Here is a 26,050-nt window from a genome sequence, read left to right as displayed (position 1 = left end):
TACAAGGGCAATGCGGACAGTATATGCCTGCATTTATGTTATATCGAGGTGTGGTGTACATTTGAAAGCAGATGAAGTCTGCGGTGAAAAAATAATTTTATTTTTGTAAATGTTCGGCGAAAATCATAAATATATCAATATTGTACTAAATCGTAGTGTAATTGCTTTTTCCTTAAACTATCCAATTTGCAGTAACATCTCTGCAAAGCAAATTTTGCAAATTTGTAGGCAATGTCTTCGTTTTGGAGAATGTTTACCAGTTGCAGTGGCTCGTGAGTGATAAGAAACAAAAATCAGTTTTCCCCCCCCCCCCCCCCCCCCCTTTTTTTGAAGAAATATAAGTTTTCTCCGTTTACGTGGCAATGTTAACCCATTCTCAATACCAACTTGCCTTCAAATCATTCCAATGTGTCTGACAAACTTGAAGACCAATTTTTATCGCATGCTTTACGTGGACGAAGGATCGGACATGCTGAATTTGACGCAGATTAAACCCGCAAATTTTTAATGGGATTTCTGAACCGTCCCTGTAGGTCCATCTTGCGATCGTACGTATAAAAATTCAATCATAATAATTTAATTAACAATTAGTAAACTACTTGTTATTGAAAAAAAAGCGATTGGACTCCTAGTTATGCAATATCATCTTTTTTAAAATCATTGTTCCTCCGAACGATTTTGATACAAGTCTTCTAGGGAATAGTCAAGAATTTCCTCTTTGTTTTCTATCGAGAGATAGCGTTTAATATTTCGGTCCTAATGTCCTTCTCCTTCAGTACAAAAAACTAAATCATAACTTCCCTAGTTAACTAAAACATTAGGAATCAAATCTCAAACCTTCGAACTCGTTGGTATTTATATTATTGAATCACCTTAAATTTGGCTAACGAAATAAATAAAAAACGTAACGAGTATCAAGCTCATCGAAACCAATAACTTTTTTCCGTCTTCCTAAGGTATTCTTTCTAAGCCGGCGGGCATTGAATTTATAGCAGTTGCCTTATGGCGTTTTTATTTCTTGTTCTTCTATTCCCTTGAACTTCTGATGTAATTATCATTTTGGACAAGGCTAACGATGGCGATCATGAAATTTTCTTACCTCAATAATTTATCGTCATTTTCTTCGCAATACTCTGATAATTTGAGAAAATTTACTCCCGTGTATCTGTTTAATCGTGCCTTGATGCCATTTACGATTTAATCGAACTCAATTAAAATATCATAAATAACATGAACATAAGAGCTTTTGATTTCATTTTTTCCACTCTTAACCAGCTCTCTGCCTGTCTTGCTGCATTTCTGTTTAATCCTCCTGGAATTTTTTTCATTAAATTCTCATGTTCTGCTGCAAGAAGGTAAAAAGGAAATTCATTCATTTATTGTGTCAGCCTTGACTTGCATGAATTTCTATTCTCCTCCGAAAGTAAACTTAAAATATGAAAATGCAGAAGAGGGGAAAAATAAAAGGAGCACGGCAACTGACTGCATATACTTACTCGGTATTCCAGCTATCACTGCAAATATTAAAGCTGCCTTTTAGGCGCGAAATAATGACTCATTATTATTATTATTAATGAAAGACGGAAAGAATTTATTGAAACAAGTTTCTTGCATAAGTTCGGACATCCGTTGAATTATTTCAGAAAATTTTTAAATAATTTTTTTTTAAATACAAAAGAAAAGCGCATACGAGAATACTTTCTTTTTTGTAAGCCCTACGCCTACAGATCGTACCGCACCAACCTAAATCTATCTAAACCTAAAAATTCTTGAAATATTTTTTAACAGCCAGGCAAGAATGGAAGATCGGTTTGGTTTTTTAGTGCGGGAGAGGCCATTAAGTCACCAGAAGGTCTATTTTTGCGAAAGCAATGTTGTCGATTAATTAAGTCCTTAGATTATAAATATCTCATCAGGTAAAAATTGACCATGATTTCTGTGGTATCGGCTATGGGAGAACAAGTGTAAATATATATAAATATATGTATACATGTATATATATGTATATATGCGCGTGTGTGTGTGTGTGTGTTTGCTGCTATATCGTAAAGTTTAATTGTTTTTGCACAAATGAAAACATTTCGTATAAAGCTAAATCTGCTATAATGTGATTAAGTCGTACCGACTTACATGGACATCGTATTATATCGAGTTCGGAATTAATTCAACTCAAGAAATGTATTCTCTCGCAATGCAAATACAGTTAATCCAAACATACGACTATAAGCTATAAAGGGCCACTGCAGCGATGTATGGGACTAGAAACTCAAGAAACTCAAAATTAATACAAAGTAATTGAATATCGCATTAGGCAAAATTTTATGTAACTAACCTGAACCTGCCAACTGAAATTTGGCATAACCGATAAATGTTGATAGAAAAAAAACGTACACAATGTGCCGCGACTACAGCGCTACTTCAATTTGTCGAGTGATTCGGACGGACTGTAAGGGAAATTGTTTTATTCCAAATTTCACGTCTGCGTTATATGTACATCGTACTATAGAAATTTTGCATTATAGGAAACTTGACCGTAATTTGATTTGATTTGTATCTTCATAGCATTATTAACCTATACGCACATGATTTTTATGTTCATTGTATATGAACGTGCATCGTTATCAGTACGTGTGCGTGTTTTTTTTTATTTTATTTTCTCTTTTGATCAATTTTTCTCAATTAATAATTATATGTTTGATTTAATTTTAATATATTTTTGTTAAGGTTTCAATTTTTAAGGTGATTTTAATGTAAATCAGCTAATAATGGATTTGTAGCTGAGTTTTATTATAATAAATAAATGAAGCAACAACAAATATATGTGTTACAGATATTGCAACGATTACGAATTTTGTACAGTGATTAAAGTTATAGGACATTTCAGAAACTTAGAAAAAAGAACGAAAGAATTGATTCACGCCGACGAAAAATTCTGTACAGACTTAACCACGAATCCTTTATCCTGCAATTAATTGTAGGCCTTTTGCCCTCATTAGAGTTCTCATCGTTATGGAAATGAATAAAGAAAATTAAGACTTGAAACAAGATTCACTCCAAGTTTATATGGGTAGGTTAAGCTTGACTATCGATGATATCCAGTAAAAATATTATAACAAGTGTAAAGAAAGAATAAAGTTTTAAAATTTAGTCAAAAATTAAAATAAAATATTTATAAAGATTTTTTTTCTTTTTGTTTTTTTTTGCAACAATAAAGTTAATGAGAATTTGAAACTAGAAATATTTGAAAACAAAATTCTTGTTATATAAACCTTACAAAAGACTCTACAAATGCATGGGATTTTTATTTATTTTTTTTCAATTCTCATTTATACGTGTCTTCATAATAATTTTGTGCCTTATCATTCTAACCAGATGAAAGAAATGTTTTGAAGCAAAATTGGTTTTCTCAATTCCTGATGGCAGGAAAAGCCATACAGTTGTCACACTAATGGGTTTTGAGTTGCCACATAACTATAATAGTAACCACAAAATTGAATGGATTATTGCTTTAACAGAATTGTGTTGTTTGATTCTATATATATATGTAAAATGAATGTCTATCTACATAGGTTATAGTCTATGCCAATAATATAATAGTTATTTTGCTTATTTCATGCCCATATTTATAAAAGAAAATTAAATTGAAAATCATAGCATTTTATTTTATGTTTTGATGAAGTCTTATATGATATTTTTATTGATGCCTTAATAATCAATTTTAATTATGAAATTAAATTAAATAAATTTCATTTAGCAAACAATCAATTTGAGCTTATTAAATAAAATATTCGTATCATAGTGAGCATAATGGATCAATGGCATTGGCTTAGAGCAAGAAAAGAAAAAGCTAAAACATGAGGATACTTGTGCAAAGATTCCTCCACACCTCTGAAATTATTAGAAACAGGTGAAAGCATTGTAACGGGCCACGGCCCACCGTTAAATATTTTATTTCAATTCACTTCATAAAATAATTGATATAGCGACTTTTCGAAATAAGGCGATATATATGGAGAGTGCCCGAAAATGTGGTTCAATCTGAACTGTTTCAAGCAGATCGGTGTACTGAATATCATCGAAATATATCAAAAATCCCATCCTCTAGTTGAATTCTAGTGTAATTCAAGACGAACAGACAATCAGATCCGTTGGTATCATAAAAGGTCATATATGCGTCTACCGCAAGTAGTGTAGCATATACAAACCAACTTGATTATACTTTATACCATATATGGCACAAGGTATATTAAATTATGCAGACCCAGAAGAATTTGAGATATACTCACTTTTTATTATAAGGATCAATTCAGGGAATCTGAAATGTTCTGAAACAATCTAATCTGGCTTCCCCGTTGTCCGCCTTATGTATGTCCGCTTATTCTTATTTTCAACATACAAATCACAATTTTTGAGATATTTTTATGAAATTTGATGTACTGACGTGTTTTGGATCGTGGAAAAACGGGTTCAGGTTAGACCACTTTATCGACCCCTCTCCATACAGCGCTTTATTTTGACAAGTCGTTGTATGGAAAAATAATATCATTTTTACAATTTCGCAATAAAAATCGATTAATAATAGTACTTCGGCAATGTAAATTGGAGTGAGACTTTGGAGCAGATGGGGAAATTTTTTAACTGTTTACCCCAAGGGCTAATCTTCAACACTTTTTGATGAACCATCGTTGATACTGATAATTTACATAAAAAATTACCGAAGTCGAACCACATAAGTCTATTTTTTAGATCGCACCATATATAGTGGCAAACCATTCTATGGCAACAAACTCTAATTTGTGGTTTGTTATGAGGGGAAGAACTTGCAGATAGTTAAATATTTGACAAGTAAGTTAAGTTTACTAAATTTAGACCACGTTAATAGTTAACTATCTTCCAATACGAGGGTTCCCATGAAAATTGTACGTGTGCATAAACATAATTAACAATTTTTGATGCATTATTAAGAAAATGAAAGAAAGTGAGTGTAGGGTATTGAATAGTCGACCTTGCCCGACTATAGCATTTTTACTTGTTCAAGAAGAAGTGTTGAGCGAAGTGCAAAGGTTTTAGTACTAGTCCATTTATTATCGGCCTGAGTAGCCAAACAGGTAAGAATGGCGACTCTCAAGCGCCGTAGAGTTTTCTTTAGCCGCAGCTATATATTTAGCTCAGTCGATAAAGGCATCACACTTGCCGATTGGGTACACACTCAATAAATTGCGGTCTTTCTCACAATCACCATGTTATACGGATAGGCGGCATGAATGATCGGTCATATTGCGAAGTAAGCAGTAACTTATAATGGACTTACATTGGGTCTCCACAATTATTTTCCAGATAAGTAGCCATGACGATTGTGCTTGTAGGACTAATTTGGAGCAGGGTTACGCCATTTTATAAAAGTACCCATTTCTCTTATAATCTTTTGCGTTTTCTTATAGAGCATTTCAAATAAAACTGGAACTTTAATAATACATAAGCAAAAAAATAATTTTTTTCCTTTTTTTGTCCAACGCACTAAACAATTATCGCTTTATTGAAATTATAAAATCTCATTTCTTCTAAACTCGACACATTTTCAAAATGGTGTGGATGGAATGGGAGGAAAAAAAAAACATTAACCTAAAGACTAAATAAATTTGAAATCAGAAAAAAAGAAGTTTTAAGCTTTCACGATTAATTTATCTATTCATCAGCTTTGCGAAAAAATTGAAAAGGAAAATAAAAATTCTTTTTTCATTCATTCTCGCCTTTTGCAGGAAGCATACCTGATGAATAGACTGAATAGATTGGGTAAATTTTTTGCCTTTTATATCCAACGCCAAAGGATGGAGAGTATATTCATTTCAACAAAGCGTTTGCAATATCCAGAGAGAAACTTCAAAGACCCCGCAAAGTATAGGTATATGTATCCCTAACTAGTATAAAATTCTGAATCAACTTAAACCCATCTGTCAATGTCTGTGTAATGTGTGTAGCAAAAATTCTGAAGCTATCGATCAAGTGACACGCCTACAATATAACATGCATAGAGAATACCAGTGTTTTCTAAGTTTTTTGGTCATTACTAACAAAAAACGAAAGACATACGGCACACATTTCCACACATATTCTGCAAAAATTGGAAAACTCAGCGACGCCTACCCAATATTATTGCACATGGAAATCCAGTTTTTTCTTCTTGGTCGTCTTTAGAATAAATGTGGTAGGTAGGTGGGTATAAAAAACTCGGAATTAAATTGAAATTTTATCTGATTAAATCTTTTTTATGACCACTCCCCTAGTGGGAGCATATTTTGAGGCAATTGCTATTTTAAAAAAATATTGCAAGCTTTATTATTTCTTTACGAATGTTGAACTGTAATATTTTGTAAATTTATTTAATCTAATATGAATGAGATCGGGCCATTCTTTGAACACCTCCCATAAAAAAAAGTTACGAAAAATTGTCTGCCGCATTGTAAAGTGATCGTAAATTTTCATATTTGACTGAATTCTTAATTTTAGACTATAATGATGTAGGATAAACGGTTGCCTATCTTACCCGACTATAACGTTTTAGTTTTTGTAGGCAAATTTAAATAGATACAAAAGTACTTAAATATTCACGGCTCTCTGCGCTTCAAACAAATAGCTTAGTTGTTTTCCTCAGATCATTTTCCGCAACCTTTTTGAATATTATCTCAATTTTAGACTTCAGTTCAAAAAGAAGCTGCCACTAAATCTCAGGGCTGCCTTGATTCGGAGGAGCATCCAAGTCTAATCGACATTTAGCTTGAGCAACTTTCTTTCACTTTTAGTACTACAACAGCAACTGCGGCGCCTATTCACTTAGAATCACAAAAACTCCAAAGGAGGTCAATAGAAATTTCTGATGTTTCGCTTGAATCGTTTTTTCCTGCAGGGACTGTACATACATACACTTGTCGCTCAGTCTATATACTTCTATTGCATCCGATTCCCTTTCTGAAATAGATTGCCAGAAAAAAGTCGCCAACTTCTACTCCATCAAAATGCTTTAAATCAGTTCTGTGACACTTACATAATTAACAGTAGACATACGGAAATTTGACTGATAAATTCTGCCAGTCGTCACAGTCGTAAATCGATTAATATAAAATTAAAAAAATGGACGCGTTCCATTCACGGACAGGCCCACAATGCAGAAGAAACCAAACCAGCTTCGAAAAATGCGGTCGCAGTGTGTTCCAGAAAAAAAAGATAGACATACAGATTTGCTGCATTACATATTTCATCTTTACATAACATGTAGAGACATCAATTCCCTTATGTTGAATTATTGAAACTAAATTCTCGTCGGTTATGAAAAGAAAATATTATATAGTTTTCTTCATTCTCCTCTGCCCCTAGAAGCTCTTACTCTATAGAGCATAGTTTGATCGATGTTTTGAAACCTGCATAGTGACTGAGAGTCAATTCAATCATAGGTTAAAGCGAAAAAATTATATTTAAATATCAGGGCGCGAACAAGCATTAGCAGGCTACAAGAGACGCACGAGTGGACTTTTTATAGCCTACATCACTTTTGCTTCAGGGTATATTAAGCTTGTGTGGATATGTGTTACACGCAGAAAGGCTCAAGAGAGACTCACCATTTATTATACGGATCGATTCAGAATCATTTTCTGCTTGTATTCAACCTATAGGTAGCATTTTGATGAAATTTGGTACACTGACGTGCTTGGACCTAAGGAAAAACGCGATTTATAATGATTTAGATAATTTGACATAAAAATTAATTGAACCAAAATTCAACCATATCGATCCATTTTGAAGATCCTAACATATATAGGGGTTATCATGAAAAGCAAGCCCTCATATGGAGAGAAAGTCTAATCCCTAGTTTTTTATGATGGAAATTGAAAAATAATAAAATTTCTGCTAAGTTTGGATCACGTTATGCGATAGATTGGGCAATCTCCAATATGGGGACACGCATTAATATAATATATAATTTTTTTTGGTGTGTTATCACTAGAACAACTGAATAACCATACCAGACGAATTGATGTATATCTGACGATATGTTCTTACTTACTATTACTAGAGAAGAAATAGGAATAAGTAATTTTAAGTTTCTTTGTTTACAATAAGTGGCTATGACGAATAAATAAATGAATAAATATAAATAAATAAATTGTCTTTAAAAAGTTTTCCTTTTTATAAAATGACAAACAAAAGTATCTTAATTAGGTGCAAATGTAAAGGAAATTGGAAATGAAACACCAAGTCCAATTATTGTTTTGAGAGAGAACTATTTGCAAACTGTTCGAATCGAACACTCAATTATAACATAACAATTAATGGCCTTTTTGTTTGAATGGATTGAACTGAAATATTGCTATGAGACATCAATGGAAATCGATTAGAAGCATGTATATGCATACATGCATACATGCATGCATGCGTGTGTATGTTTTAGTCTCTTTGAAAGGGCAAATTTTCAAATAAGCAAGGAAAACAATTCCCAAAACATGATAAACAACATGTTGTTTTCCTGTATACAGACAATACTTATACTGGTACGTACATGCATTGCTTAGAGAAAATGAATAAACAAATATACACTTAAATGCAATATTTACCATTTTCGATGGTTTCCTTAGCACAGGATATTATTTTGCCTTTACGACGTCGCAAATTCGATTCAAAATTGTTATCATCGGTGAAGTCGCCATCACCCTCTATAGCAGCATCGTCAGCTGTGGTTGTAGACTCTTGTACATCTTCCGATGATTGTCGTTCTGAAGACATTTCGCCACTGTTCTGTTGCAATAAGTTTTCAATACTTTTATTCATATTAACACACTAATACAACCATATAACTTCAACAATGTTGCACTCTCAGCACATGTATTACAAAATATATTAACGGTTTTCGTAGATATGCACACTATAGAATTTTATTGACTGAATCTATTTCAATTTTAATGCAGATACAAATGCATTGCAAACCGTTATCCATTAAACTCTTGTCTTTTCATTTATTTGAATTTTTCTTTTCTTTTTTTTTTTTTTTTTTTAAATAAATAATATGCTTTTAATACATAAACCAGTTAAAAACTTCCTAAAAGTTGAATTGAATTTTGTTAAAAATTGCTTTATATTTTTTTTTACTTTATAGTCTCGAGGTAGAAAGAAGTGTAGAAAGAGGGCTAACCCCATCCTCTAATAATATAACAAAATCTATTTAGTCCTTTCCTTTTGTTCTTCCGTCTGTTTGTTGAAACTGCATGCGATATGAGAATATGCCTAAATATCAAAACGGGACGAATTTGTTTAAGCCTCGCTCCCTATAGTAAGAACATTTTGATCACAATATAACATGAACTGATTGATTCCGCCATGTATAGTCTCAAGCGCGCCTTTCTTACTGCACGAACTCGTCTCAAGCTTTATGATTATCATTACCGGTCCTAACTTGCACTGGCATTGTTGCAAAATTTGGTCTGATATCACCAATGGAAAAAGACTCCGAAGAATTGTTAGTTTTGACTGACAGCTATAAAAAGAGTCCTCCACAGATCTTCGTAGAAGTTGAAAGGTGATCTACTCCAAAATGGCAAAATTTATTCGGACATATAGTAGCACTGCAGCAGAGCATCTAATCTAAAGGTCACGATGTTGGATGGTCATGACAGCCAGGCATGCCTTGGATTGGAAACGAAAATATAATGAAAATCGTTTTTACGACATGTATACACATGAGGTTGAAATTTAAACATTTGTTTATGTAATTTAGCTGCAGCTTATTGTTACATGTGAAATATCACATGAGTACCGTCTTATTTATAGGTTATTCTTCGACAGTTGGAGAAATATTTTTTTGAACCCCCTTAGTGGATTAAACCAAAAATTTCACCTTCTTGGTAGTATTAAGCGAGTCCGCCGACCGATTTAGCTACAATTTACGAACTTACTTAGTAAATGAGATAAGAAAAAATTGGAAGTGAAGTTTGTTGTTCTAAAGAAACGTTTAAGTTCGCAATTGCGAGCGTATAGTTACAGAGAGATACGGCCAAACGAATTACTCTATTCGGTGATTATGAACGCGTACAGCTTATGGACTCCCTGATACGTATTTCGAGAAACTATGTCGCTCGAGTTTATTAAAATATATTCCGGTTCGTAAAGCATAAAATTTCTTTCTGCAAGTGTTTAAACTAAACACATTTTTCACCTGCATATCGATATTGACGCTGAAAGTGATCACAATCGACAGATGCTCATGTCCATAAATGATCAGAAAGCTTCTTAAACACAATTTTCTAAATTTTTTTTCTTGCCGTCTTCTTACTGACTTGTAATAAATATGCAAAATCGTCTCTTTATCCACAAATATATTAACAAATAAATGTAAAATCTTTGAGAAACTATCTACCATCCCATCCAGATTAACAATGATTTAAAATTACTTTTCAATAAAGGCCAGCACAAGAGAAAACGAAAAATAATAGAAAAAAAGCGAAATAGCAGCACCGTTACAATGACATTTAAAACGGGGTAAAAATGGGTCGTTGTACTAGAAAATATGAATTATTCGTAACACTGCTTGAAGCGTACTAGCAATAATAACAATCACAGCAGCAGCAAGCGAAACAAAAGACTAACAACAATGTTAAGTATCACTTGCTCCCACTACACTTGCTACTGCTGCTGCTACTATTTAGTGCATAAAAACAATAGCAACAAAAAGGAAAAAAAAAAAAAAACATAAGAGAAGGAATGACGTATGGTGGAAACGCTACTAACACATGAAATAATGGTGAAATTTCCGGATAATGGTCTTTACACAGTAGAAAGTAGAAAACAAGTAAGTACGGCGGGGTGTAACAACATAGAGTGAACGTATGCAAGGTGTGGTGAATAATAAACTTTTTATTTAAAGATAATTGCAATATACGTAACACTAAAAGTACTTCTGATGTTTATTTTTTTTTTCTTTAAAAAAAATTTTTTTAAAAGTCTTTTGTTTTTTTTTTTCTCTTTATTAAATCTTGTATTCAAAGCTGGATTCGTTTAAGAGTTCTAGCCATGACTTGTATGTGAATTTCCTTTCTCTTCAAAATGTAAAAGGAAAAGGAAAGGTTATTTCATAACACTTGCAAAGGTTTTTTGTAGCACATTAAACAAAAAAAAAAATAAATAAATAAAAAAAAATAAATTAAAAATACGGTTGCTATGGTATTTATAATTTTTAAATTCTAATTTGAAAACTGCGTTCGTTTAAAGTCTTTTTATTTTTCATATTATTTTGAATTGATTTCAATACAATTTCTTTATTTCTTCCTGTTATTTTTTTTTTTTTTTAATTTTTTTTATTTATATTTTCACTATCATTGTAAAAGGATGAAAAACTTTCATTTTTATCTCCGAACAACCGTTTACTAAAAGTTACCGTTAAAGACTAACACCAACAAATGCAATTTCTTTACATGAGGGTGTTTTTTTTTTCTTTCCTTTCTCGCTTTAATAACATTTCTAATTTATGTCGTGGAGAGTTACTGTTCTGTTGGTCTATCGATTTTTATTTTACTTATTTTCAGTTTTTGTTGTGTTCCCTTCTTTATCTTTTACTATGTTCTTTATATACAAATCTCAATTTATAGGCCATCGCGCTACAAATGAAAGAAAAAAAAAAAAAAAAATGCCGGTTGCATGATTTGTTTTTATCCTGTATCCGTTAAATCATCTGTTAACTTTTAAGCCTATTGAAAATATGGCAATTGTGAGGAGGCTAACTTAGTCTGGATTACAACCCATTCGAAAAAAAAAAGAACATAAAAAATAATTCAAGGAAACATTCAAAAACCGCTAAGCTTTTTATGCTCTTACCATCTTACTAAAAATTATACTAAAATCATTCATTCTTTTGTATGCTTTCGAAGTACTCATCGGAGATCGCATTAAACATATTTATTTTTCATATATTCCGCTTAAGTATGCCTTTGATGTGCTCAGTAAAGCCTTTTAGTCGCTCAACGTTGGAGGAAGAGCTTTACTCATAGTGCAATTTAACTTTGAATTCCCCAACATAACCAAGAGGAGGACCAAGTGAAAATTATCGCTAAGCTCACGAGTAAAGGAGCGCGATCCAAGCTTAGATTAAATTCATAGATTGGAGATGCCTTTCTTTTTCAGGCAAACTATAGAATAAATTAAATAAAATTGATTTTGTTCTACATATGGTTGTTTTGATTTGGGCGTTATATTAAAACTTATACCGATCTTAATATAAATAATTAAAATACGGACCAACTTCAACAATGCAACCTACATAGATACATACATAAGAATTGATAAGATCACAATCCGTATATGAAATTGTGCAAACCTACCGCACTTGGCATGGTCTAACGGTGATCAGCTTATTTTTGACATATATATGTGACACATTGAATGTATGTACGCTAGCTATAAGACCTTTAAAATAAATTGATTTGCACGCAGCATCAGATTAGTGTTAAAATCTATCATTGCCTGTGTCAAAAAGCTTTTGAAAAATGTACGATTAGTTCACATCTTCTTGCAATATCTGTGTAAACGCACAACACAAAGTATTCTTCTAGGAATTCAACGATTTCGAGATTTTAATCATTTTCTTTCGAATGCCAATATCATTTATACATACATTCACCATCAATGGTGCGGAGTAATAAATTTATCTTTTCGTTTCTTTCACAAAATAATTGTTAAATTGAGGAATGGAGACAATTTACATACCAGCCACCTAGCGAAGCTATTCCTTAAAACTCGTAACACCAATGCAATCTGTTTGTTGGTTGAATGATCATGAAACCGAAAGACAAACGCTTTCTCCCTTCATGATGTGTATACGATTGTTAGGTGTTTGCAGTGTTGGCTTTGACAGTCCTCTACAAAAGTATGAAATAAAATTTCATTTAAGATTACTGATTTATTTAGAGTACGCCTACGCTGATCATCGAACACCCAAAATCCTTCTTCTTCCAAATTCATTACTTTTGTTATTGATTTGAAGAAATCTGCTTCCGAAACCCACGAAATACGTTCACAGGCTTATGATGGTGCTGCTCAATCAAGTACCAATTGCCGGCTTTGATTTCAACGGTTTAAAACTGGCGACAAGAATTGATCGAAAATGCCATTATTTTGGCACTCGTTGCAAGAGTAGTTAGTTGTTCATCATCATCAGAGTACTCATCAGACATGACTGATTACCGTCTGTTCAGATCGGTGCGGCAGGCTTGGCTGGCACGCGGATCCATAAAGTTTAGGTAGTGCGAAAATGGGTCGGTAGATGGATCGCTGCCAAAGCAGTACCGATTCCTTCAACATGATGTCATCATAAGTATTGCAAAATGTTGCAGAAAACGATGGAAACCATTTTGATTAATACATATTCCACCAATTTTCAAAGAGAAAGTGACGCAACACTTTTGCAAACACCTAATATTACCCTGCGCGAGGCGTTCATATTGCATTTACTTTTATCTAACGGATGTGCAAGATGTGCACCTATTCATATTTAAAAAAAAAAAGCGTTAAACCTAATTTTGTAAAAATGTACGAGGACGTGCTTGCGATGAATTTATTATATCGACAATAATAAATAAAAAAATTTTAAATTCAAATTTAAACTTTTTTATAATGTAGCAGTAATTCAGAAAAAAATGAAAGTCATTTAATACAAAGCTGAAGACATATATTGTAATATTAGTAAAGAACAACTAAGGAAAATCAATTTCAGCCTTCGTCTTTCCTAAAAGCAGGTAGTATTAAATTGTAAGCGAAGACCAATCACTAAAATCTTGGCTTAATTCCAGTCTTGGTCTTCTTCAAAAGCATCGGGACCGGCAGAAGTTATAAAATGATCATAGCTCTAATTAAAAAAAAGGGGTGCATGTTAAAAATTTATGTATTTACAAAACTCTTAATAAATCAATTCACCTGAGCAATATCTTTTCGCACATCACGGCCACCGAAACGCCCATCCCGATTATCACGGCCACCACCGCAACTATATTTCTTTAAGAACTGCGGCACTTCTTGACCAGCACCTTCTAGAATTTTTACCAATTCGCCAGCAATAGCCGAGTCCTGCTGGGGATCAAAGAAACTACTTGCTTTGCCATTATTTCCCACGCGACCAGTGCGTCCGATACGATGAACGTATTCATCAATTGACGATGGCATATCGTAATTAACTACGTGTCTAATATTTTTGATATCAAGACCACGAGCAGCTACCGAGGTCGCAATTAGCACTTTCATTCTTCCTGCTTTAAAGTCTACCAAAGCAGTTTCGCGTTGCCGTTGCAAACGGTCGCCGTGAATCGAAGTAGTCGGATATACTGTGTCTGACAAAAAAGATGCTAAAAAGTCGGCACCTCGCTTGGTTTCCACAAAGACAATCGTGCCGCTCGCGTCCTTCTTTAAAAGTTCCTGTTTCGAAAAATTCGCCAAATAGCAATTAAAAATCTTCAACATTTCATATCGCAACGGTTACTTGCCATGAGTTTGGCTCTCTTTTGGATTTTTTCGACCTCATACACATTCTGAGTGACATCGGAACAAGCACCACCTACTGCGCCTATAGCTACAAATATATATTCATCCAAATATTCTCCGGCCATTCGCTGTATCTCCTCCGGAAACGTGGCAGAGAACATCAGATTCTGCCGTTCCGAGACGCTTCGCATAGTTGCGTGATTCATTATCGTAGCTACAGCGTCTTTGAAGCCCATGTCTAACATTCGATCGGCTCATCGAGGACCACGAAACGTATATCCTCAAATGTAATAAAACATTTTTCTACAAAATCCATTAAACGGCCCGGAGTGGAAATTAATATGTGGCATGGACCCTTGCCCATATTTTCACTTTGATACTTGGACGAAGTACCCCCGTAAACGATACGTATATTTAAATACGAACCTAAGGCAAATTTACGTGCCTCATTGAATATCTGGATAGCTAATTCGCGTGTAGGCGACACAACCAAAGCGTGTGGCCTACCAATCGATGCTTCAGCATTATCATTCAGTAACTGATTGATAATGGGTATAAGAAAAGCCGCGGTTTTGCCGGATCCAGTCTGCGCACAAGCCATCAGATCCCGCCCACTTCCTACTACTGGTATAGCAGTCTTTTGAATGGGCGTAGGTACTTTATAACCGGACCGTTTTATATTTTTTAAAACAATATCTCGAAGGCCAGCATCTTCAAATGTTTGAATGGCAGGGGGAGGATTCTGACCATTTACCTAAAATGGATATGAAAACTGGAACTGTTACGCAAATTGTATTTTTACCTTTTTTATGTATGTAAAAGTCTTACCTTAACGGGAATGCTTTCATATTTAGAAAAATTTATGCCAGAGCTTATACCACTACCAAATATTTCATCTTCATTATCGGTTGGTTCGGGCGGTATGTAGAATTCGCGAACTTTCTGTGGCTCATCTGCACCACCATTTTGATCATCGTCGTTTCTATTACGTTTGTATTCATCTCTACCATTATTGTAGTCACGTCTACCGCCTGCGCCCCCACCACGACCGCGCGGATTAAAACCGCCTCGTTTTCTATCATTTCCTCCATCATCATCGTTGTGGAACCCTAAATTTTTTTTGCAGTAAAAATTGGTAGGAGTTGGAGATGAATAAACTAAGCTTAAGCTTAGGCAAGAAATTTCCTTTGAATTCTTGAATTTATTTCTTAAAAGAACACATAACCACACATATTAACAAAGAAAAAGCTTTTAAAAACGGAAACAAAGCAAATATAAAACAGCAAACATAAATGGCATCCACAAGTACTACTCTAGACGTTAAATTTTTAATAAACTCTTAAATAAAAAATTATGAAAATTAGATTAAATGTATTATGCGGCCGTTAGCGGCCAAGTTAATTAGACCGACTGCCTTCAGTTCCAAAACAAAAGCAAAACCAATGGCTGCTGCCATTTTATCGGTTATGCAATCAAGTTTAGTAAAATCAAATGATCTGTTACAAATAAGAGCTCGTATGATATCGCGTTTAACCGACAATCGTCTTTTACAAGCGTTCAATACCAGTTCAGCATCATAATGCATTACGGATTTCTGTATATCCACGCCTCGCTGACATCGACGATAACTGTCGAATATGGCACGTACTATATCCAAATTGTTCATAACTATTGAAATATTCTCATAATTTTCCTTGATGAACTGATCGTATTGTTGTTGGGCAGTATTCAATTGAGGTACCAAATCATCGCCAATCGCAAGCAAATCATTCCTCTCACGGTTTGCGCTCAACTCGAGTGATTGGTTTAGCGGCGGAAGAACATCTTGTCCCGGTAATGGTAATATGTCCGTTAAAATATGCTGAGGACCTTGAGAAGGCCTTATCACATTTTCAGAAACTTGTGCAGGAGCTACACGGGCTCTCTTCCTTTTCCTCTTTTTTGCACGATATATAGTTGGTACTTGCTCGTAGCCCACTCCTTCAGTTCTGGTTCTTAAAATTTCGTACCAATCTTTACGATAATCCCCCGGCCATAAAGGTTGTAAATTATCTAATTGTTCCGGACGCGGTTGCACCACTCTTTCTATAGATTCTAAATTTTGCTCATGAGCTTGAGTTTCTCCAGTAGCACTTACGATTTCCTCGGGCGTTTTATTCGACTGACAGAGCTGTTCTTCTGCTTCCTCTAATGAATTTAATTCAGTTAAGGTGGTATGACGACGCTTAGAAAGGCATTCTTCATCTAATACTCCAAGTGGAGTAGAGACCGCCGGCCTGTCTACATTACGGTTCAGCAAACCCTTATAAAATCGCCTTTCTCCTGATGAAGTCTGAGCTGGAAGTGTTGTCGATGTCAGGCCTGGAGTAATACTAATAATTCCGTCGGATTGATCAACGTTACTTTGCGAAGACATTATCTGAGGCGGGACAATTATCGATTCCACTTGCAATTGAGATCCCAAAACTGACGCCGTTTTCGAAGGATAATATCTACGAAATTAAAATTTTTAAGACAACTTTGGTTTCGATCTCAAACCACGAGTTTAATTGAGATTTTCGTTGCATGAAAACTTATCTGAAAAGTTACAACAAAATCGTAGAATGAATGAAATTAAATGACAGACACCTAATCTCCCTAATCAAGTAATTATCCTTTTTGCTCTTTTTTTGCTTTCGCAGGCTCAAGGGATGTCCGCATAAAGACACTGGGCTGGTCCACAAGGAATATATGTGGAGGAGAACGAAAAGGCGAACCGTGCGTGAAAATTGGAAACATCACGAAAAAGGGCAAGACTAGCAGAGGGTTGTCCAAAAGCGCAGTGCGCAAAAAAATGTTGAGCTCTTTACTGCACGCGGCCAAGCGTCTCTGGTAAGAATTGGAAGATCTTGTCCGTACTTACCTTAAATCGTTTACTACACTACATAACAATTCCCTTGATTTTGTTGCAACAAATTAAACTCGCTTTATGAGAAAACTCGGCATGAAGTCTTATTTCATTCGTAAACCTATAACCATACCTCGCTGCTTCGTTCATTGAGGAGCTGCTATCAATATTTTGCATCTGTTCTCCTTGTTCCACAGACGTAAGAATCTGGTGAGAGTCCTTTATTGTCGCCGGTAATTTCAACGAGGAACTGCCAATTAAATGTGGTGAAGGCAACTGTCGCACTATTGGAATCGATGAAGAATCCGTACGTGGTTGAACGACTTCCGATAGTTCAATAGATTGGCGATTGTCGTCGACCACCACTGACTGGTTGAACGCGTCTTCCACGTTAAATTCATTTTCTATTAACCAATCCAAAGATACTCTCGTAGCTATGCTTTTTTTATTATGAGGTCGTAAGCACTTAATTTTCAGAATTTTACGCTTCGGTAGCGGAAAACATAGTCGATATTCTTCCTCATTTATAATACGAGGTCTTCTCCTCGGCCATATTGACCTGTGATCATCACATGGAACAGTTAGTGAAGAAAAAAATCCGCACTGTTGCGTGTCTTCAGGCAAAGCCACATCGTGTTCGCTAATAATGTCCGTTATATTAAGCAAAGGTGGTTCTGCTTTTGGTAAATTAAAAATTCCTTCTTGCTCTTCTTCCTGTATTGTAATCATTTCAGGTGAATCACCTTTTTGTTGATAGATATCGATTATATCGATCGAATCCTCACTCATATTTTCATCTAAAATCCAATTTAGAAATTCTTCTTGTTCTTCCTCAACATTTATAATATTACGTAACATGTGATGTTTTTCCAAATGCGATCTTTTATTTTCGGTGGCTGATTTAGAAAATGTCGGTCGTGCTCGCTTCGCTTCATCTAAATTCATTTCATAAGCTTTTAGTATATAAGAGTACATCAAGTACCTTTGTAAAAGATTGGAGCTTTTTAAAATCTCAGGCAATTTCTCCATGAATTCCAAAACAGTATCGCGTTTAAAATCTTTTGGTATCGAAGCAAAAATTTCATTATGATAATGTTCATTTTCAGTTGTTACGTTACTATGATTAAAATTGTTGTTAAACGCTGTTACAGAACAGGGAGGAGAAGACAGAGAGAAAAACAACTCACACGTATCATTCAAAAGACCCAAAAACGGTATACTTAGTTAGAGACTAATAGTTAGTTAGTAATTATTATCAACAGAACAAGTGATGCATGCAACCACACCAACAACTTTCAATTAGAATAACTAGGGCGCACATATGAAAACTTACCGTTAGAATCAGCTTCCTCCGAATGATGACGGTTAGTAAAACTACGAGACCCATGAGAATCACTTAAGGGACGACCTAGAAAAAAACATACAATATATATATATATATATGCATAGATCTGTCTGAAATAAAGTGAGTTTCAATTAATTTCTACCTCGGCCACGTCCTCGTCCTCCTCTAGAACCACCACCAAAACGGCCAGATTTATTATAAGAATATTGATTATCGTTGTCTTCTTCATTATCCGCATTACGATTAGATCTGAATTTGTCGTTTGTGCCGCCAAAACCTTTTCCAGTTGGCATCTGAAATGAAATCGTGTCCGATAAGACGAATATCAATATAAATAAACGAATATAAATCCTACATCGTTTTCTTTTAGATCGTTAGCAGTTTTCTTCTTTTCTGAATACAATTTCGTATTTTGTACATTTTCTTCTTTTTGCTTAACACGATTTCTCATTTGTCTATAGCGCTCCATTACTTAAGCTTTTCTTTTATTAATTTTTAATTTGCACTCCGCAATTTATGATTTAATTGAAAAGGTGAATTCCCGTTTTTATTTCAAGTAAACGTAGGAAATTCTCTCTCAGTAAAAATTCATGTAAATGCAGAGCAGCATTAATATTCTAATTAAATATCTTTTACCGGTTAGCGTTTAGGTTTTATTTATTGACAGCAACTGTCAAAAAATCAGAATAGTAAATAGAGAAATGAGAAAATGTAAGTAAAAAGCACATGTGATTTTCGAAAAACTCTTCTTCTTTTTATTCATTTTCAATTTGAGCAGCGGAATTCATACTTTTTTTTCTTGTTATTTTTCGAAAACCCGTAAAATATTTTTTTGAAAACTTCTCTTGAGAGTTCCCTCTTCCAATACTGAAATTTCCTTTTCAATTTTAATAATAATACTATAATTGAAATACCGAACTATGTAGAAGTAATTGCATATAATAAGATCCTTTTAGAAACGCCTATCATACCAATAAATTGCCGTCGAGCTATGGTTTCATAGAAAAAGGGACGTCCGTATATTTTCTCCGTTTTGTCCTTCTTTAGGTATACTCGCGTAGACTTACATTACATAAATAACTTATGTGAAAAGAAATGAGTTACTTTTTGTGCATATCATAATGCTAAGTGTGGAAAGAACCGTTCTCCCAAATATACTCTATCTCGACCGAAGCATATATGGAAGAAAAAACTTAATTGCATAAACTACATATTTTTACTTACCTCTGTATCACTCTCATCCCAATCCCACATAACGATAGTTTGCAATCAGGAAATAACTGAAAAAGGCTACACAAAGAAACAAAAGGACGTGTCCGTTTAATTATTGAATATCAAACGAATGAATATTTTATATGTTTTGACAATACTTAGAACTCTGCTTAAGAGGATTTTCAATCCGTAAGATATACAACTCTGTTTTCGAGTTTATATCGTAAACATTTAGTGAACAATACTTAAAATACGCTCCGTCAGAGATACATTTGAATGCTGAGATTGCAGTAAATTTGACAATCCGTTTCGTGCATTCATTCATCTGTTTTTTCTTCTTTGCTCTTATTTCTTTTGTTCCATACTTTTTCCTCGATACATATGTATACTACCATGCTTATTTCTACTATCGCTTGTTGGTTGTTAAGCATAGGTTCTGAGCGAATAACAACGAGAATATCTTGCAACTGAGTGAATAATGTACACATATGTGTGCGTTTATGCGTGTGTACTTGTATGCAGCAGTAGTAGAACGCAATAATTAAGGTTAACATTAAAAATATATATTAAAGCCCAAAAGAAAAATCGTATTGAAAAGCATCGACAGATATTCGTTCGATTGCATTAAAATATTTATACAATAAAAGCTCAGCACAAAGCGCAGATATATAGTGAAATTAAACAATATTATAGAAGGGAAGGAAAAAGTGTTGTGCAGAAAAATTGCATGGTAAAAGGCAAAAAATCTCATAATGGATACATCTGGGAATAATCGTTATGAACTTTTGTTCATGGACGATGACATTAGCGATCCATTAGATAATATTGTCGCTAAAAAGAAGAAGCAAGTCAAATCAACAACCGCTTCGACTGGAACCGTATCCAATCAAAGGACGGCGAACAAACAAATTGCCGAAGGTATCAGCAAGGTCAATAGCAACACCGCCAACACCTCAACCAGTAACTCCAAGAAACTAAATCAGGCAGAAAAAGAAAATAAACCTTTAAATAAGAATGAGGGCCAAAAGAAAAATCCTTCTTGTGCTGGTACCAGTACTGGCACTATGATTGATAAACCGAATAAGCAATCAAATTCAGGCGGTTTTGGAAGCGGCAACAGCACCGTTGCTGGTGGCGGAAGTGCTAACCGAAAACGAAACAACGTTGACGGACGTGAAGGTGGTCAAGCGACCCCACAACAACGCAATGCTAACTTTAGACAACAAAACGGTGAAACACGCGAACAACGCAATAATCGTCGCAATACGAATCGCGAAAATATGTCATCAGCAAATGTTGGCAACAGTATCGGTGCTATGGAAGCTAGCGCCCAAACGCGCCAATTTAAAAGTGGCGATCGTCCACCACGCAATAATCGCAATTTTGAAGGCGGCAATCGTAAACGAGAATTTGATCGTCAATCAGGTTCAGACAAAACCGGTAAGTTAAAAAATTTACGTGCAGCATTAGAGCAACAAAAGCAGGGAAAGTTTTTCATTCTTTTTAACGAATTCCATAGATTTATAAAAAGACACCAGAATATATGTGATAGCGTATAATCAAATTAATTGCATACGCATCACTAAGAAATGTATTCATAAATGTTGATGTTTAAAAATAGTCTACAAATACAACAACAGTTATAAAGAATTTTTAGTTGTGGTCGCGCCTTATAGCCTGATCGGCACAGCGGCAGAGTTGCCGAAACACGGTGATTATGCTGTTCAACGTTGACCTAAAATGAATATAAAAAAATCTGTTGATAACTGTGAAAGACGATGGTCGGAACTCTGAAGCAACATTTTACATTGTTGAATCCTAAAAAAGCTCACAAACTTTTCCCATTTCCTATTAATCACATTGTATCCCCCGCCATCTTAGAACCATGGAAATACCATGTTTTTGAAATGGTTAGAAAAACCGTCGATTGCCAAAACCGTCAAAATAATGAAAAGTCTAATTTCTTATAAGAATAATTCATAACGCCTAAGCCTCTTGTGGGCGCATAGTGTGGAGTAGAGAGAGAAAGAGTGTGGAGAGCGAGTTTCGTCTCCCTCATTAAATGAAATTGTTTAACTTTGATAAATATCAGTAAAGAAGAAGAAAATTTGAAAACTATGAAACCGAGCATCAAGGACAACTTAATGCCTTCTAGTGCAATGGGGATAACGTACAATTTTCCTCTCCTTTTAACGGAAATATTGATATAAAACCAACTCAGATGAAAATTGTTTGAAATCCGCTTTTCTCTTTTGAAAGTCAAATTCTATTGAAAGCGTCATTTACAATTTCAGACTCTTTAGTGGGTTTTTATCGAAAATCTTTCAACTCGTCCGTAGCATCCAGCATCCTTTGAACCCTAAAAGATAAATGAAATCATTACTCAACTCTAAAAAGTGTTTGTGTATATATATGTACATATAATTAAAATTATATATATAAGATATTTAATTGAAAGTTATTACAAAAAGCAAATTTACTTTTGTGTAAATAAAAAAGAATGTTAAGAAAAAACTTTGGTAACACTTATGGAAAACTCCTAACATAAATCTTTACTGTTACTTTTACAATTTTCAAAAATTAATTTTTAATATTTCTGAATACGATCTATAAAAAGGTGTTAAGGCTGTCGACAAACGCGATGGCTCTGGTGCTCACAACTGGGGGTCTGTTAAGGATACCATTGATGAAGTGAATACTAAAAATAATAATAATGAAGACAATGCGAATCTTCCTGCATATACCAGTGGTGGTACTGAAAAGATTGATGAAACCATTAATGAACAACCACAAAGCAATGAGCAAACGAACACCGTGGAGGAAGAAGTAAAAGAATTGACCCTTGATGAATGGAAAGCCCAACAGCAACAAAGAGCTAAACCGCAGTTCAACATACGCAAGGCTGGCGAGGGTAAAGTACAAAGTAATTTATAGAAATTTTTAAATAAAATTTCCAAAAATATTTTAGGCGAGGACACATCACAGTGGAAGAAAATGATTGTTTTGAACAATAATAAGAAAAAGGAGAATGAAAGTGAAGAGGAATTGGAATATGATCCCGCCATGTATCCACAACGTGTAGGACGTCAGCAGCGTATTTTAGACATACAATTCAATTTCAATGATGGTCGTCGCATTGGCAGCGGTTTTGGTGGACGTGGTCGCGGTGGTGGACGCGGTGGTGGCGGTGGTGGAGGGACCAACGCCCCTCGTTCTACTGGCAATAATAATAATGATAGTAAGCCTAGGGCTTCTGGCGGTGGCAGCGCTGGTGGAATATCGGGTACGGGTGCCAATAATTTAGCCGCCGGTGGCGGTGGACGTGGCGGTAAACGCCAGTTTACGTCAGATAAACATCAGCAAAATTTAGCACTCAAAGTCAACGATGAACGTCAATTTCCTACTTTGGCTTAGAAACAAATGCAAATGATTGAAATTAAACAAAAAAAAAAAAAAAACAAAATTCGAAAAGAAAAAGCTAAGTATACTTCACTTTCAATTGAAATAATTACGAGATCAACTTATAATTAAAGCCAAATATTCAATGTGAACGGTCTGTTCAGTTATTTAGAAAAAAATCAAAGTGTGAGTGTTAAAAAAAAAAATTTATTTATTTTTTAATTATTATATTTAGAGTGTTTTTAATACGCCCTCCAAAATACAGCGTAATAAGAATCACAAAGCAGGTACACAACTGCATTAATATTGTAAGAAAACTTGAAAAAAGCTTTTAACAACTCTTTTAACTTTTTTAATAAAGACAAGTTTTCCAAACATATACGAAAAATATAAATCAGAAGAACACGTAAAAATCAATATTTTTAAGAACACATCAACGACTTAATTGCATCAGGTATAAAAAATACGACATAATTTTTGGTTTGATACCAACAAGATGAACGTAATTTAGTCATTCATGGTCATATTTTAAATAATCATGTAACAAATTACTGACTAATTAATGTATAAGTAAATTTGAAAAGGAATAAAATAAATTAACAAATATCTTTCCTTTATCCCACTTTAGAAAAGTGTAAGTTTCAAAATTGTTACTGTGAACACATGGAAAGAAAGCTTTGTTTCTCGCCTTAAAAGAAATGCTATATACCCTTCCATTAGTGAATTATTTTGTTAATTGTGAGCTTACCCCTTGACCCAAAAAATTTCAAATGGTTCGACAAAGATATTCCGTCAAATTTTCGATAAATACCTGTTAAAGGTTCTTGATAAAATCTTATACATGTAAAGGATACATTTCTTTAAGTTGGCTGTTATGTCATTTTAATATTTATTGGAGGGAAGAGGAGGTATACTTTTAAAAATGTAATCTCATGCCGATTTCGAAACGAAAAATTTTTTTAGATCCTGTACTGACATGTTGCAAAGCCATTCTCTTACACGAACTTAGCCAAGTGGTTTATTGCAGCACTAAGAATAGAGAGTGTGTAATACAAGATACATGTACATTTAATCATGTGAGTCGGCCTCCTTTTGAATTTTCAAATTTCTTAAAATTGTCAAAAACTTAACCTTACAAATTCACTGAGGTTATTAACTACTCTATGAACATATATATGTTTTAATATTTTCGTATTTCTTTTACACGCTTGAATCATTTTAACAAACAACGAAAAAAAAAAAAGAGAAATTCAACCAAGGCTTACTTTATTGAGATTCACAAATGCTCGTAGTGACAACCAAACATTCAATCCTATAAACCGCATAAAAGCGCGCTATCAGCAAATTCGCATGACACATACGTACACACGAGTCGCTCGATCCTACAAATACTTTTTTTTACTTTTTGTACTTAACTACGTTTGCTGTAGCACTCGAAATTACACTATAAAATCTTTTCCACTCACTTACTTCTTTTTCCCCAATTAATAAATGTAATTTTAAGTTATTTTTTCGCTTTTCTTCAACTTAAAAAAAGAAATCACTTTATGAAAATTTCAACGGATGGAAAATGGTGGACTCACAAAGGAACACAATGAAATAAAACATACAACAGAGTTGTAAAAATTTCTTATATTTACTTTCTTGGAGAACACTGAAACTTAGGGTAGATGAAGTATATATTTATTTCATTATTTCAATTGAGTAACATGCTGAAGTTGGTTGTGTACACCCCAAACGACAGCATGAAGACTGATTTAAAATTATTTCTTTCCCAACAAATATTTCAATTTTACAAGTTTAATGCTCGACCTATATACAGTTAAGACCACTTAAACATTTATTCGACCTTCTCTCCAACGAATACTGTTTTATAAACGAAGAGCCGCGTTCATACATACAAAACGCATGTAAGAAAACCACAATAGATAGACTTCATTATAACGGCATTTTTAAAGTCACCTTTTAGTTTTTCCTGCTTAATCTAAGAATTGCAATATTAATTTATGTTCCACCATTTAAAAGTTGTATACTTCTTCCCCAATAATTTAATTTACAATTATTTCCAATATATTTACTATTTCATAATATGCAGGGCACCTTAATTCCCGGTTTTCAATATTGCCCATCAATATTGTGTGGAAAAAAATTTTTACATAGCAATACATACAAATTCGCCATATCTCAAAGCCTACAAACGGTGCTTTCAAAATGTCGGCTTCTTTTTCATTTACTTCTTCAAATAAATGTCAATTTATATTTCTATACTCACCTATATCACACTTCAAAATATACTTTTTAAACTTATTAAAAAACTTCCAGTAAGAAGTCTTGTAATGTCATAAATAATTATATTTTATATAAATTTATTTATATATTTTTGCCTTTACTTTTATATTTCTTGAATTTATTTGGAAATATGTCTTCTTGCACAAATTTGCGCGACAAAAATTCTAATACGTCTATTCGTAAGAACTGAACTAAGAATAATAAACTTAAAACTGAAAATTTACGCTTAAACAGCCTAGAGCGTACACAGCGTTGCCATTGCAAAGTAATACAATAAACATAATGGAGCTGGTATATATTTTATTGCGCTACGTTCAATTTGAAACAAAACAAAATTTATGATATTAATTTTTTTAATTTGTATTTAATTAGTTCTCCGTAAATGAAGTAAAAATGAAAATTAGAAA

The 26,050-nt window shown here is 33.9% G+C and overlaps 4 protein-coding genes across 11 annotated transcripts in view; 1 reads left to right on the top strand and 3 right to left on the bottom strand.

The window, feature by feature from the left end:
- Positions 1-11,180, bottom strand: part of LOC119633184 — a 59,473-nt gene extending 48,293 nt beyond the window's left edge. For 7 of the 8 annotated variants that reach the window (XM_038026559.1, XM_038026562.1, XM_038026565.1 and 4 more), the window contains exon 1: positions 8,607-11,180. In XM_038026559.1, the coding sequence (XP_037882487.1) occupies positions 8,607-8,820 (214 nt within the window). In that variant the 5' untranslated portion in view covers positions 8,821-11,180. The remainder of the gene's footprint in view (positions 1-8,606) is intronic. The other variant, XM_038026560.1, reaches the window with a different exon arrangement.
- Positions 11,181-13,618: 2,438 nt separating this feature from the next.
- On the bottom strand, positions 13,619-24,848 carry LOC119633271 (ATP-dependent RNA helicase vasa). The gene is given in 9 exon segments (XM_038026733.1): positions 13,619-13,882; positions 13,951-14,445; positions 14,514-14,764; positions 14,767-15,265; positions 15,340-15,620; positions 18,732-18,806; positions 18,886-19,036; positions 19,968-20,033; positions 24,825-24,848. Coding segments are annotated over 8 exon segments (1,848 nt in total). The 5' UTR covers positions 19,998-20,033; positions 24,825-24,848; the 3' UTR covers positions 13,619-13,816.
- LOC119633270 lies at positions 15,628-18,676 on the bottom strand. Its single transcript, XM_038026732.1, has 2 exons — positions 17,532-18,676; positions 15,628-17,003 (listed from the first exon to the last, which is right to left on the bottom strand). Exons 1-2 carry the CDS (start codon positions 18,425-18,427, stop codon positions 15,872-15,874), a joined length of 2,028 nt encoding a protein of 675 aa, XP_037882660.1. The 5' UTR covers positions 18,428-18,676; the 3' UTR covers positions 15,628-15,871.
- On the top strand, positions 20,290-23,731 carry LOC119633272 (plasminogen activator inhibitor 1 RNA-binding protein). Its single transcript, XM_038026734.1, has 3 exons — positions 20,290-21,395; positions 22,573-22,866; positions 22,924-23,731. Exons 1-3 carry the CDS (start codon positions 20,708-20,710, stop codon positions 23,367-23,369), a joined length of 1,428 nt encoding a protein of 475 aa, XP_037882662.1. The 5' UTR covers positions 20,290-20,707; the 3' UTR covers positions 23,370-23,731.
- Positions 24,849-26,050: the final 1,202 nt, after the last annotated feature.

The sequence above is a fragment of the Glossina fuscipes genome, unplaced genomic scaffold (genome assembly GCF_014805625.2).
Source record: "Glossina fuscipes isolate IAEA_lab_2018 unplaced genomic scaffold, Yale_Gfus_2 2, whole genome shotgun sequence".
Taxonomy (NCBI): Eukaryota; Metazoa; Arthropoda; class Insecta; order Diptera; family Glossinidae; genus Glossina; species Glossina fuscipes.
This window is presented reverse-complemented; position numbering and strand designations above follow the sequence as displayed.